General features: G+C 42.1%; 1 protein-coding gene across 1 annotated transcript in view; it reads left to right on the top strand.

Annotated features, from left to right (window-relative positions):
* Positions 1 to 5,878: 5,878 nt before the first annotated feature.
* Positions 5,879 to 12,082, top strand: part of SMPX (small muscle protein X-linked) — a 9,053-nt gene continuing 2,849 nt past the window's right edge. Inside the window, exons 1-2 of the mRNA XM_009648794.1 lie at positions 5,879 to 5,917; positions 10,962 to 11,051. Coding sequence (XP_009647089.1) covers positions 5,879 to 5,917; positions 10,962 to 11,051 — 129 coding nt within the window. The remainder of the gene's footprint in view (positions 5,918 to 10,961; positions 11,052 to 12,082) is intronic.

A 12,082-nucleotide genomic window follows, 5' to 3' on the forward strand; every position in this document is an offset into this window, starting at 1 on the left:
GGGCACGATCACTTCCCTACTCCTACTGGTCACACTATTTCTGATACAGGCCAGGATGCCATTGGCCTTCTTGGCCACCTGGGCACACTGCTGGCTCATATTCAGCCGGCTGTCAACCAGTACCCCCAGGTCCTTTTCCACCAGGCAGCTTTCCAGCCACTCTTCCCCAAGCCTGTAGCGCTGCATGGGGCTGTTGTGACCAAAGTGCAGGACCCGGCACTTGGCCTTGTTGAACCTCATACAGTTGGCCTCAGCCCATCGATCCAGCCTGTCCAGGTCTCTCTGCAGAGCCCTCCTCCCCTCAAGCAGATCAACACTGCCACCCAGTTTGGTGTCGTCTGCAAATTTACTGAGGGCGCGCTCAATCCCCTCATCCAGGTCATGGATAAAGATAAAGACTGGCCCTAGGACTGAGCCCTGGGGATACTGCTTGTGACCAGCCACCAGCTGGATTTAGCTCCATTCACCACGACTCTCTGGGCTCGGCCATAATATAACTATTGTAATATAAATTGAAATAAATTCATGTACAAGACCATGTTACAAAAATATATCGCCTCTCATTGCCTTCTAATACTATTGTTGTAAATATGAACCTTCACAAGGGGTATATAAAGTCACTTTTCTGACTCCAGCTTTGCTTTAACATGGTCTCAACCACCTGGAAGGCAGAACCTTACACTGTTACAGCAAACTCCTCCATTCTAGGCAAGAGACAGCTCTCTGAGCCCCTTTGTGAACTCTGCTGTGTTTCAAGCGCAATAGTCTTCTCATGCCTCAAAATATTTGGTGTCAGCCATACTCAGTCTTTCTGAGGAAACAGACCAAGGGATCTCCTTGGAAGGACGTGACTTCTATACATACCTCTGTCACTCTTGACCTAACACAAATGCATGTGCTTGTTGCATGCCTAGTCCTGCGTCCATCTTGTCATGGCTACTTGGGAAGGGGGTGGCTATGAGTAGTCTGCAAGTTGCTAGAGTGAGTCATCAGCTTTATCAGCTGCTTCCAGATGTCAGCACTTTTGGGAAGGAGGGCATCAGAGAGTGAGTCGCAGGCTTAAAGAAGTGCTCTCAGAGGCCATCTTTCTCTTTGAGATACTGGAAATGAAAAGGGTCAAATAAGTTAAAGTCAAGGGAAATCCTCTCTGAAATCATTACCCCAACCACTAGTTGTTACAAATGTCTTTTGCACTAATTTTGAAAATCGTTGATCTTCTCCTAAAAGTTGCAAGTAGCAGCAGCAAGTGGCCAGTACAATATCACCCATTATCATGCTGCTGTTGTCACCGTTTGTGTCATGGGTCAGGTGGAAAACAGGTGAGGCAGAGGAGTGATGAAGAGGGAAGTTAACTCTTGTGAAGACGCGGTGAACAGGAGGCTGTGTTTCTGGCAGTGGCAACATGAGGCTGTGCCCCACGTGTGACTTGCTGTGCCGGATCTCCATCAGTAGCCTTCACTGAAGACCATACTCCAGCCAGGATGAGCACACCTGTGTAATAACATTTCACTCCCCTCATGAGCTATAGCATCCCCCCCCGCCCCCCAACTCTTCCTTTAGCTTCTCTTCATCCACTTGCCCTAAGGCTCGGCAGCTGGCCACCATGGCCCCACCGGGTGAGGAGCCCTCCTCCCTGCGAGCATGCCTGCCTGCACGCAGGAACCCTCCACTGAGACCCCAGGGCAGCTGCTGTGTGAGAATCTGCTCAACAACCCAGCAGCGATACAGCCACGCTGGTGTGGCATTCACCTCCCCTAGTTAGTCCCTCCGAGGCGAGTTCTTCGTAATTACGTCTCCATAATTATTTCTTTCTCCGGTGTGGCGGTAGGGAGGCACACACTGCCCCAAACAGCACAGGGGGGGTGCTGCGTGTTGCCTTCTGCCACCGTATGCCTGGCGCTTGGGAAAAGCCCAGAACGACAGGGAAAGGGAGGGCAGGAAAAGGACCCAAAGGTGTGTTCCTTCAACACCTCCCGCTTGACACTTGAGCCCTGGTTTTATGATGGTCAAGTGTCACAGGGGACCAAGTTACAGGGTGAATCAAACTCTATATTTAGGAAGAACAACTGGAAGCTATGACAGGAATTCCCTTTTACACTTTGCTTCCCAGCCGAGTCCCACTCCAGCCTGAAGCAGCTCTCAGTGCCGTCCGGGCTGAAAGCATCGGAGCTATTTCAGACACATTAAAAGGATCACGGTCAATACCTCAGCTGGTAGAAGAAGGTGCCTCTTTCAGCATCGAAAGGAGGTGCACATACTCGCTTCACGGTTTGGAACTTTTCTTATATAAGTAAATAAGTAAGCTAGCCTTGAAGGGGACAGTTAAAAACCTGAAAGACCCTTAGGAAAACTCTTTAGTAACTGCTGCGAGGTGACTGCGATAGTCGTGGGTTTCTCCTTATTTTAATGTCTTGTGCAGCGTATCAGCGTATTCAGAGCAGATTGTTATTGCTTCGGAGTCTGTGGGGATCTTAAAAGATTTAAACCAGAAAGTCACTTAAATGCCTAGTGACTCCTAAGAAGCCTAACTGCGTATTAGCTCGAATACTATACTACATAGGTACATGCTTATTGTTTGCCGTCTGTTTGTTCTAGCCAGTGAATTATTACGTGGGGGGGGTCGATGGTGAGAGAGGTGTTCTTTCACTGTAGGCTTAACAGGTAACCGCAGCGGAGACAACTGCATTACAGAAAATGTTACCACATTTGCCTAGAACAGGTAGTAAGTTTTTGTGTAACAGACTGGACGCTGCAAAGCGGGGGGGGTCCTCTTCTTTTTTCTTCGCACTAGCTGGGTCTCGCAGTAGTGTAGCTCCTGTCAAAGCCCTTCAATAAGCTAGTATGCTGCAGTTCTGTGTCCAAAATACCCACTGTGCTTGCTGCCGTGAGTGCGGAGGGGGGGAAAGGACAGATTCCAGCTGGGGCAGGGGGAGGAGGGCTCTTTCTGTTGTCTGTGCCCTACTGTACATCTCTTGTGCGGATTACAAAAGATGGCATTATGATATCTCATCGTATTTAAAGCAAATTGAATAAGTCGGCTTATTATCTGGCTGCAGCCCTGTCAGAAATTATTTTTAGCGGGGAGACAGAAGATAGGTCCTTTGTTTTACGAAGATTCTTTTCAAAACACTGATTTATTTCATGGTAGTGGTCCAGTATTTCACAAGTAGTCCTGTTCACAAATGCTTTCACTGCGAAGCAAGGGAATTTGCAGGGGAAGTCTGGCATAAAACAGCTCCAAACTGAACTAACGTTGCTGTTGCTTTCTCCATTTGGCTCAGCATGCAGCCCAGAAAGGGTAGAAGGTAAGGTGGGGGGAAGGCAGAAAGACACCGGGGAACACAGGCTGAGCGCGTCTCTGCGTTTTGCTGGGTGCATACATGTGAAATGCTGTGATGGAATTGAGGGTGAAGAGTGATTTTTTTCAAGTTTGAGGAGCTGATTGGAACACCAGAAATAACTTAATACAATCAGGACAGCACTCTTGCCTCTCTGAGATGCATGGCAAAAGAACAAAGGAATTCAGAAAAAATGAACTAATCACTTCAGTAATAGATACATCTGTAATCTAAGGTTTATTTTCCTGTGGCTGATGGTCAGTATGGCTCTGGAGGAAGACTCAGGGAAGGGAGGGAAGGGGAGAGAGCCAGAGAAGATGTCTATTTTTACTCAGTAGCGTGCTGTTGTCCTGATTTCTCTGGCGGTAATGAGGACAGCATGAACTGGTAGGAAAATCACCTCCTCCAAAAGCAGTCCTACACAATTGTATCATGCATCCGTCTTTAGGAAACGGTGTCTGATTGCAATAATTTTGAACGCAGACTTCTTGCGAACCCAGAGCACCTCGCTGAGGAGCGCTATTGCTGTGCTTGTTTTGAAGTCAAGACTCAGTGTAAATCCTTGGCTGTTTAGCTCTAGGTGGCCCAAGAAGCGTGTATCGGTGTTTTTGCAATCCACAGGCACGCAAGATGGAGAAGTATATCTTAGCTCGAATGTCTCTGTGACAGGGGTTTGGAAGTAGATCCACAGTGTTTTACAATGTTTCATGTTAATTTCCTGTGCTTTTGTTTCCATTTTTCATTCTGATTAGAAAGGGGAGAAGATGATAAGAAAAATTAATTAAACTTTTGTGTATTATGAGTCCTATCTTTTCAATAAACTAGGGGATTGTTTTGTGTTTATCTCTGGAATTCAACCACTGTTTAACAGCACAGTTAATTCTATGCATAGTAAAGTTTTTCAAAAAGGAAAGAGAGAGAGTGCAGTAATCCTTTTGGCTTTTTGAAATCTGTGCAAATTTTGTCATGAACTTCAGTAGCCGAGATTTCGTGCCCCAAAGTGAATGCTGAAGTTTTAAAACTACCTCTGATTTTAAGATTGTCAATGTAAATGTAAAACCACAATATAAAACTCTCTGGAAGCATGCTGGTTTTATTTTTCATGGTGGGATTTTTTTCTGATTTATTAGTTTAGTGGAAGCAATTTAAACCTGAAGCAACCTGTGAAGATGGCATCCTCTGACTTAAGGCTATGTGCTGGTTTGGACAGCTGAGAGTGCAATCCGAAGGATACCTCTAATGGCAGCTCATCTTTAAGTTCTGCTCAGCATTACACACAGATTTAAAGCTGGTGTGAGAATATGCAAAAGCAATTCTTCCGTGCAGCTCTGGTGATACGATTTCAGACCAATATTCCAGGCTGAAACCAACCTACAACTCGTCTGTACTTTTCTGTGGTAGCACCTCCACGTGACAGTTACACTCTTTGGAGCAGCAAAGTCTCTGACCCATTTTCAATTTCTCAGTATATTTCTATTATTCTCTCCTACGTCATTTATTACTTTTCTCAGTATTTTCTTAATCATCTCAGGTTAAGTACTGCAGCCAAAATACGTTGTAGATTGTGACCGATGAGTTCTCTGTTGAACTCATTTCCACCCTTTAGTATTACCATCTTCTTTTGCATTATAATAAGATGGAGAGGTTAAATAACCAGACTTTGATGAAGGTCTAGTCCAGTTAAAATCTCAAATCTCAGTGAAAGAAAAAAAGGCTGAGACAATGTTTCAATTAATCTGATAGTAAAATTTCTTTCTTGCTTTTTTTTTTTCCTTATGTTTACAGAATCTTTTTACCTTGGTGCATTTCCCTTTGTTATTGTATATTAATATCAGTGTATAGTATACTGTATATTATATCAGTCCATATTTCTATGCCTGCATAAAACTACATGGAAAGTTCTGTTCTTTTTTATCTTACTGCTAAAGAAAATCAATGAATCTATGTGATCTAAAACTTCGAAGAGAGGCTACCTTGTGCCCTAGCAAGTGTCAAGCAGAACTTTACAGTTTGATCATCTTGATCATTTTCAGTCTATAGGCATTAAGGATTTGCAGGGATTTCTGAGTCAGAAAATGATTATGTCTGCATTTATCAATGTTTTATAGCAAGGTATGCTTTATTTGAAAGAAGGTTTAAACCGAGAGTTCTATTAATTCCCACATACATACTGTGACAGAAATAATCATACATTGTTTATCTTCAAATGCTTCCCTTAATTCGTACTCATTTTACGCCATTAAGGTTTGAGAGATGCCTTATTTCTACTCATTATTGGTTTTAATGTGAAAGAGAGAGCTCCATTTGTGGCTATGAAAGATTAATTGGAGAAGCTCAGGTGTTCTGTCTCCTTCTGATATTCTGAAGGAATAACTAAGCAACTCTGAAACTGAGATGGAAACAGGAGCCGGGCGGATGAAATGAATGCCTGTTAAGAGGCAGCATGGGTTAAGTTCTAGCTTATCTCCCCCGGCTATCGGAATGTCAGAGTCTGTAACACTTTCCCATTTTGCTTGCAGGGATAAGCCTCTGTCTTAAAAATGTCAAAACAGCCAGCATCACATGTCAAAGCCATTCAGGTAAGAGACAGTATTTATGTTTCTAATATAACAAAATAGTAAATCTCAATCTCCATTGCTTGGCAAACTGCATTTTGCTCATACAAAGCACTGCAGAAGTGCTAACTGGGGTTTATTCTTTTAAAGAGGAAAGCTTGGTAGATATGAAAGCACTGAAAAAGTTTGACCTGAAGAGCATCTTATGGTCTGAGCCAATAAAAAAATGGATCAGATAGGTTGGTTGATCGCTTGCTTGCATCGTCTTTCCAGTGTTAGATTATGCCTGTTGGTGGATCAGCTAAGCAAAACACAGTGATACATCTGCATCACTGATCAGCTTTATGAGTAAATGAATTCTTGCATCTGTTAGATTTTCCACAGAGTTAATATAAAGCTGGAAGGATTATAGGCAAAAAAGATGGCACAGGTATTGTGAAGGTTTTCATGTCTGTATTCCTTTAGGAAACCTCCCCATAACTTCCAATATTTGTTTAAGAAGCATTTTTTTTTAAGAGACAAAGTAAAATGAGAGAAATGCTGTTGTTTTCATTAAAAAAATTCTTGTATGTCATACACCTCCTCAGATGGCATATGCTTTATACAGATGAAGTTGGTTGTTACATACTTGTGAAAGAAACAGCTGGAGAATTGTCCCAACATCATCATAAAGCAGCATCATGAAGAGCGTATTTAGCTCATGCTATCATTGATTCTTGTCAAAAGGCCAAAACAGCTCCTGAACTCCAGAATTTTACAGACTTTTCATGTATTTTGTAAAATGTGCTTGCAATCAATTTTCCCTGCAATTTCAGATTCCCTTAAAATTATGTAAGAAACACAAAACAGAATTTCTAAAGCCTGACCTATCCTCTGTTTCCCCAAGATAATACTAACTCCGTGGATTGGGGTCTCAAGAAGATTAATTGCCCAGTGGTTAGGCAGTGTACTGAAGTTGCAAGGCACTGTAAAAATGCTAATTCTCTTTATCATCATCAACTTTATACTGGAACAGGCATGCAAACTACTGTACCCTAATTGAGTTGAAATTAGCAGACGCTTGCCATTGATTTCACTCAGTTCAAATTTGCATCCCTCTTTAACAGTGACTGTGGAAATATTTCTATGAAAATGAAAAAATGTAGATAATTTATAGCTCAAAAGTATTTACATTTTACCTTTAAACTCCACAGGCACATATAAACAGTTTTAAGAAATTGATTTGGCTTACTGTTCTCCTTAAAGAAGTAGTTATAGACTCACTTTTAGTTTTATGATTACTTTCCAACTTCTAAAAGTGAAAAAATTCTTTTAGTTTGTCCATTAAAAACATGCATTAAGTTTAAGCACCAAGTTTAGTATTTTAAGAAACTTTAATTTTTGCAAAGGTAATTTGAAACATTGTGTCAAAGGTTGCTCCAGCAGGGAGACTTGCGCTTGAATTGATGCCTATTACACTTTAAGTGCCCTAAGAACCATGACTCAAAATGTCACATTATTTTTATACATTGTGATTCATATATTATGATCTTTTGCTATTATGTGCTATTACAGTAGGGCTGACATCCCCTGGAGAACATACATCGTGCTGCAGCAATGGAAATGTAATGACACTTTACTAACTGAAGTATTTCATGGTACTCTTGTGTCAGAAGTGGCTTCTTTCTGACGGTATGAGATGTACACTAAAACCTGCACTGCCGACAGCTACTAAATACAGATGTGGGAGAGTTAAAGGTAGCAACAGGTTCCTGAGAGTAGTTTGGGGTCATAAAGGACCAAAGTACTATTAATTCCTGGTAACATTCATTGCTGGCCTTCCCCTCTCAGTGTGGAAAAAGCCGTGTATAGCCCTGGCTGACAATTATTCCACTGACAAATATGGGCCTTGGCTTTCCCCAGCAGTAACACTGAGTGGTTTCCTGAATGGCATTCAGTTTTCTCTGTACTTCCTTTATTTATTTTTTTTAAACTTGGATATGTTTATACTGAAGTCCCTTGGCTTTCCCCAGCAGTAACAGTGAGGGGTTTTCTGAATGGCGTTCAGTTTTCTCTGTACTTCCTTTATTTTTTTTTTTTTAAACTTGGATATGTTTATACTGAAGTGGCTTTCCAACTTATTCAGTCATCCTTCTGGACAGCTAGGAATGTCTGTGATGCTCTGGAGAACTTACCCCTAACAGTCCTCAACTTGCGCCACGCTGCTGGTAATTCAAGACCCAACAGTTCCTGATCTGGATGCCCTGTCTCTAGTAAACAGAAAGAACAACACAAGCACATCTCTAAATACCAGTTTAATTGAGTCAAACCATCAATATATGTCGTATATCATGCTTATGGATATTTTTCCTTCGATCTTTTCAAGAAGACCTTAGTCCAGTACATCAGTACACACACCTACTCATGAAAACTGCAATGGCATCCCAAATATGGGAGGCACTTTCCAAAAACAAAGGAAGGTGCAAACACAATAGTTTTAATAATTAGTATGATTAAAAATTACAATCACACCTAGAAAATCTGTCTAAAGCAATTATAAGCTAGGATTTCAGGAGTTTGGAACAAAAAATTTCCTGTTTAGCATTTCACTTAGATAGGGAGCAGGCGAGAAAGAGATCAGTGAGGCTCCAATCTCCATCCCAGCAGACAGGTGGCAAGAACCCTGAAGCATACTTTAAAAACAAAATTGCAAACTTGTGCTGACTGCAGCACAGCACAGTCCTTACAGAGCTCCACTGGGATACAGAATTTGGTCCGCTGTTCACCCGTTATACAGCTGCTCATCCACAGGAGGGGACTGGCATTGGAGTAAGAGGGAGATTTCCAGCTCAGAACTCTGGTACCCCTGGTCAGGAACTGTTCAGAAATCAGTCATACCTCCATTCCATACTAGAAATATTTTAATTCCCCGTATGTGTTATCAGATCCAGACAGTGTTAAACTACATCTTAAAGGCTGCTCATTTTACCAATTTCATATTTCATGTCTGCGTACGTCTTGTCCAAACTCTGACATGAATGCATTTATTGCAGATAAAATAGTTCAAACTGCTTCAGTGTGACACAGATTACTGTGAAAATGCTGAAGCAGACTAAAGAGCAGTTTGGTTAATTTAATTAGCAGTCTGGCACTTCGTGGCTCATTTTTGCCTCCTGAACCATTTTTAGTAACAGTTGGTCTGTCAATCACAGTAGGAAACGCAAGGGCTGGGTATCAGAATTACCAGGCTGCGGTATGCTGTGGGTGGCCATGGGAGGCTGGCTCCTGCTTTGATTGACTCCGAGGGGAAGGAATGCTGGAGTTCAAAATGAGCACCAAGAGGAGAGATAACTCTTAATGTTTCAACTCTGCAAACGTGCCTGACCATGCTAGCTGTAAAGTGCAAAGAAGTTTCATATTCCAAAAAAAGAAGCTGCCTGGAGGTACCAGAGCCTGGCGGGGGAGATGCTTAAAATTAAAAATAGCAAAGCTGTTTTTTTCCACTCCTAAATGAAATAATGGGTTAAGTACCATGAGGCTGAAAATGCCCTGTCTCCTGGGAACTTAGGAAGTGCAGATGAAAGGTTTCATGATATCTAAACTAATGCTCAGTGAAAAAGCATTATGAAGTGAATACCCAGTTGTCCATAAACTACAGACATGTGCCCACTGAAATGGCAGCATCAGCTTGCATATATAAAATAACAGGAAACAGATAAGTAGAATAAAGGGAAAGGTGCTTATTTCTTAGCAAATGGATTCTTAATTTGCTCAATGTTTGATTACAGCTGTCAGAACATTTGTTGTTACTAAAAACAGTGGGCTGTTTTCCTGTGGTTGCCCAACCTGGGGCATGATTTGCAAGACCACGATTTGAGCAGAAGGATGGGATTATTCATCTTCATTTAATGCAAATCAGTCAGATTGTAAACTACAATAGCACAGCTCGCTGTTGGAAGGTTCTCCGTTTCCGCTCCATAACATTACCCATTCACCCGCTGGTTTTACCAGTGGGAGTCATGATATTTTGATGACATTTCCTCAGAGCAGCTTCTCTTCTGAGCTCATGAGATAAGAATAGGTATAGATTGTGCATGTAGTTGATCACACCATTGAACTTTTAAAATAATCCAGGCTGGGTCACATCAGGAAATAGATGCATTTTAGCTGTTCTTTCCTAAGCAACATTTTCTTCCATTCTTTTCTCAAAAATCTTTACATTTAAGGTATCTATTATGAACCCTATTTATGTTATGGCTACTGGCTTTCTGCTACAGATAGCAAATCAGACTGATGCAGTTGTGTGGGTATCTTTCTGAAGGGAGTTTGCTAAAGCCAGGGGCAGCGGTCTGTCCAGTCTTAGAGCCATCTTAGCCTGCTCCGACCCATGAGCCCCTACTGCAGACTGGTCTGGGGTGGCTGGGCAAAACCCAGCAGGGGCTGGAGGGTCATAAAGCCTTCCTGCCTTTTCCCACAGACCCTCTTCACAACCGAGAGGTGCATTCCTAGGACTAAGACATTACATGTGCAATTTGTAACACCCATGGGTAAATTTTATTGGTAAAATCACATTTTAAACACTCATGGCTTAAGTTGGCTCAGGACAGGCTTTCCTTCCTAACTACCTGTGATTAAGTGAAGTGAGAACTGGTGTCACTGGGGGAGGGAGAGTGGTCCAGTGGTTTGGGTGCTACTGTAGGATTTGGGTGATTTACACTTAAATCCTTATTCTGGCACTCTCTGCTTGACCTTGACCAAATCGAAGCAGATCCAGATGCCTAAAGACACTTGGGTGTCCGGTACTCATTTGTTTGAAGTCCAATGAAATCAGGGAGCATTAGACTAAAATGCAGAACTTCAAAAGCTTTCTCAGTAGCTTTGTTTTTTCCCTTTTCGTCTTTAAAATGGAGATGAAAGCATTTCCCTTTCCCATAGGAGTGGTGTGATGATGCATTCAGTGAAGGCATAAGTGCTCGGAAACCACGTTAATGTCTGTACTCTTGTCCCACCCCTTTTAAGCTTTGCCATTTACCAACTGTATGTTTATTTATCAGTCACTACTATATGCATTGTAATTTCCTTCTCACAGGCTAATATTAACATCCCAATGGGCGCATTTCGACCTGGTGCAGGCCACCCTCATAAAAGAAAAGAACTTACACCTGAAGAAGTGGAGGAGGTAAGAAAAAAAAAGGGTGGGTTGATTTTTTTTTTCCCCAGCAGAATCCCTGCCATTGGTGGAAGAAAGCCTTTTAATCAATCTTATAGCACCACATAACCATTTTATGTATCGCAGGTGAACATGCACCAGTCATTCATGGAACTAACTGGCCACCTACTAAACCCTTCATATATATACATTGTTCTGGTTTTGATGCTAAGGCACCTATAGGAATTTAAACTCTTTCAAGGGTGCGTAACTCTACTTCAATGGCAGGATGATATCTGCTGTTGGGAAAGAGAGCCAGGATTTCACCAGCAGTATTTATCTAGGTGGGAGTTGATGGAATACATCAGGGAAAGTTATAGCAAGGCTTTGGAGGAATATGCTACTACCTACTGCCCTGCGGGGGGATTTATTGTTACGGCTTAACAATATTGGAACAGGTTTTCAAACCTGATGTTTTTTGGAATATTTATCAACAAGGAGAAATTGAATGTGGAGGCTGTACATTTGCAAATTAAAAAGAGAAATTGTGAACCCATTTGCCTGCATAGGGGTGAAAATACTCCATTTTAAATTGAATTCTGTGTTTGCATGTGTTCTACAGGAGTATTGAACACTGAGTTTTGAACATGAAGTCAAATTTATACCTTAACCAACACTGAGGTTATGATTAAACACAGGTATCATATTTCTGGATGATATTAAAGCATCTTATTTACCATAAACTTTTCTAATAAATAAGAACTAAAACCAATGGTGGAGGAGAAGGTAGAGGAATAATCCAAACAAGAAAAAAACCTCAAGTAAAGATGGGTGCTTATGGCTTCCTCGACAGCTGGCAAAGTTTGGTCTTACAGTCCCCACCTGAGAACTGGTTCTGCTGGGCCAGAGCTGTGGATGCTCCCCAGAGCCAAGGGCAGCGAGGGCTCAAATCAACCCCTCATGGCCGGGCTGCCTCTGGCAGGACTCAGCCGGGCAGACGTGCTGCTGGGTGGGTGAAGCAAAGCGGTGGTGGCTGGGGGAGTCAGGTAGAGCAGAGCAGA

The sequence above is a fragment of the Egretta garzetta genome, unplaced genomic scaffold (genome assembly GCF_000687185.1).
Source record: "Egretta garzetta isolate BGI_Z169 unplaced genomic scaffold, ASM68718v1 scaffold111, whole genome shotgun sequence".
Taxonomy (NCBI): Eukaryota; Metazoa; Chordata; class Aves; order Pelecaniformes; family Ardeidae; genus Egretta; species Egretta garzetta.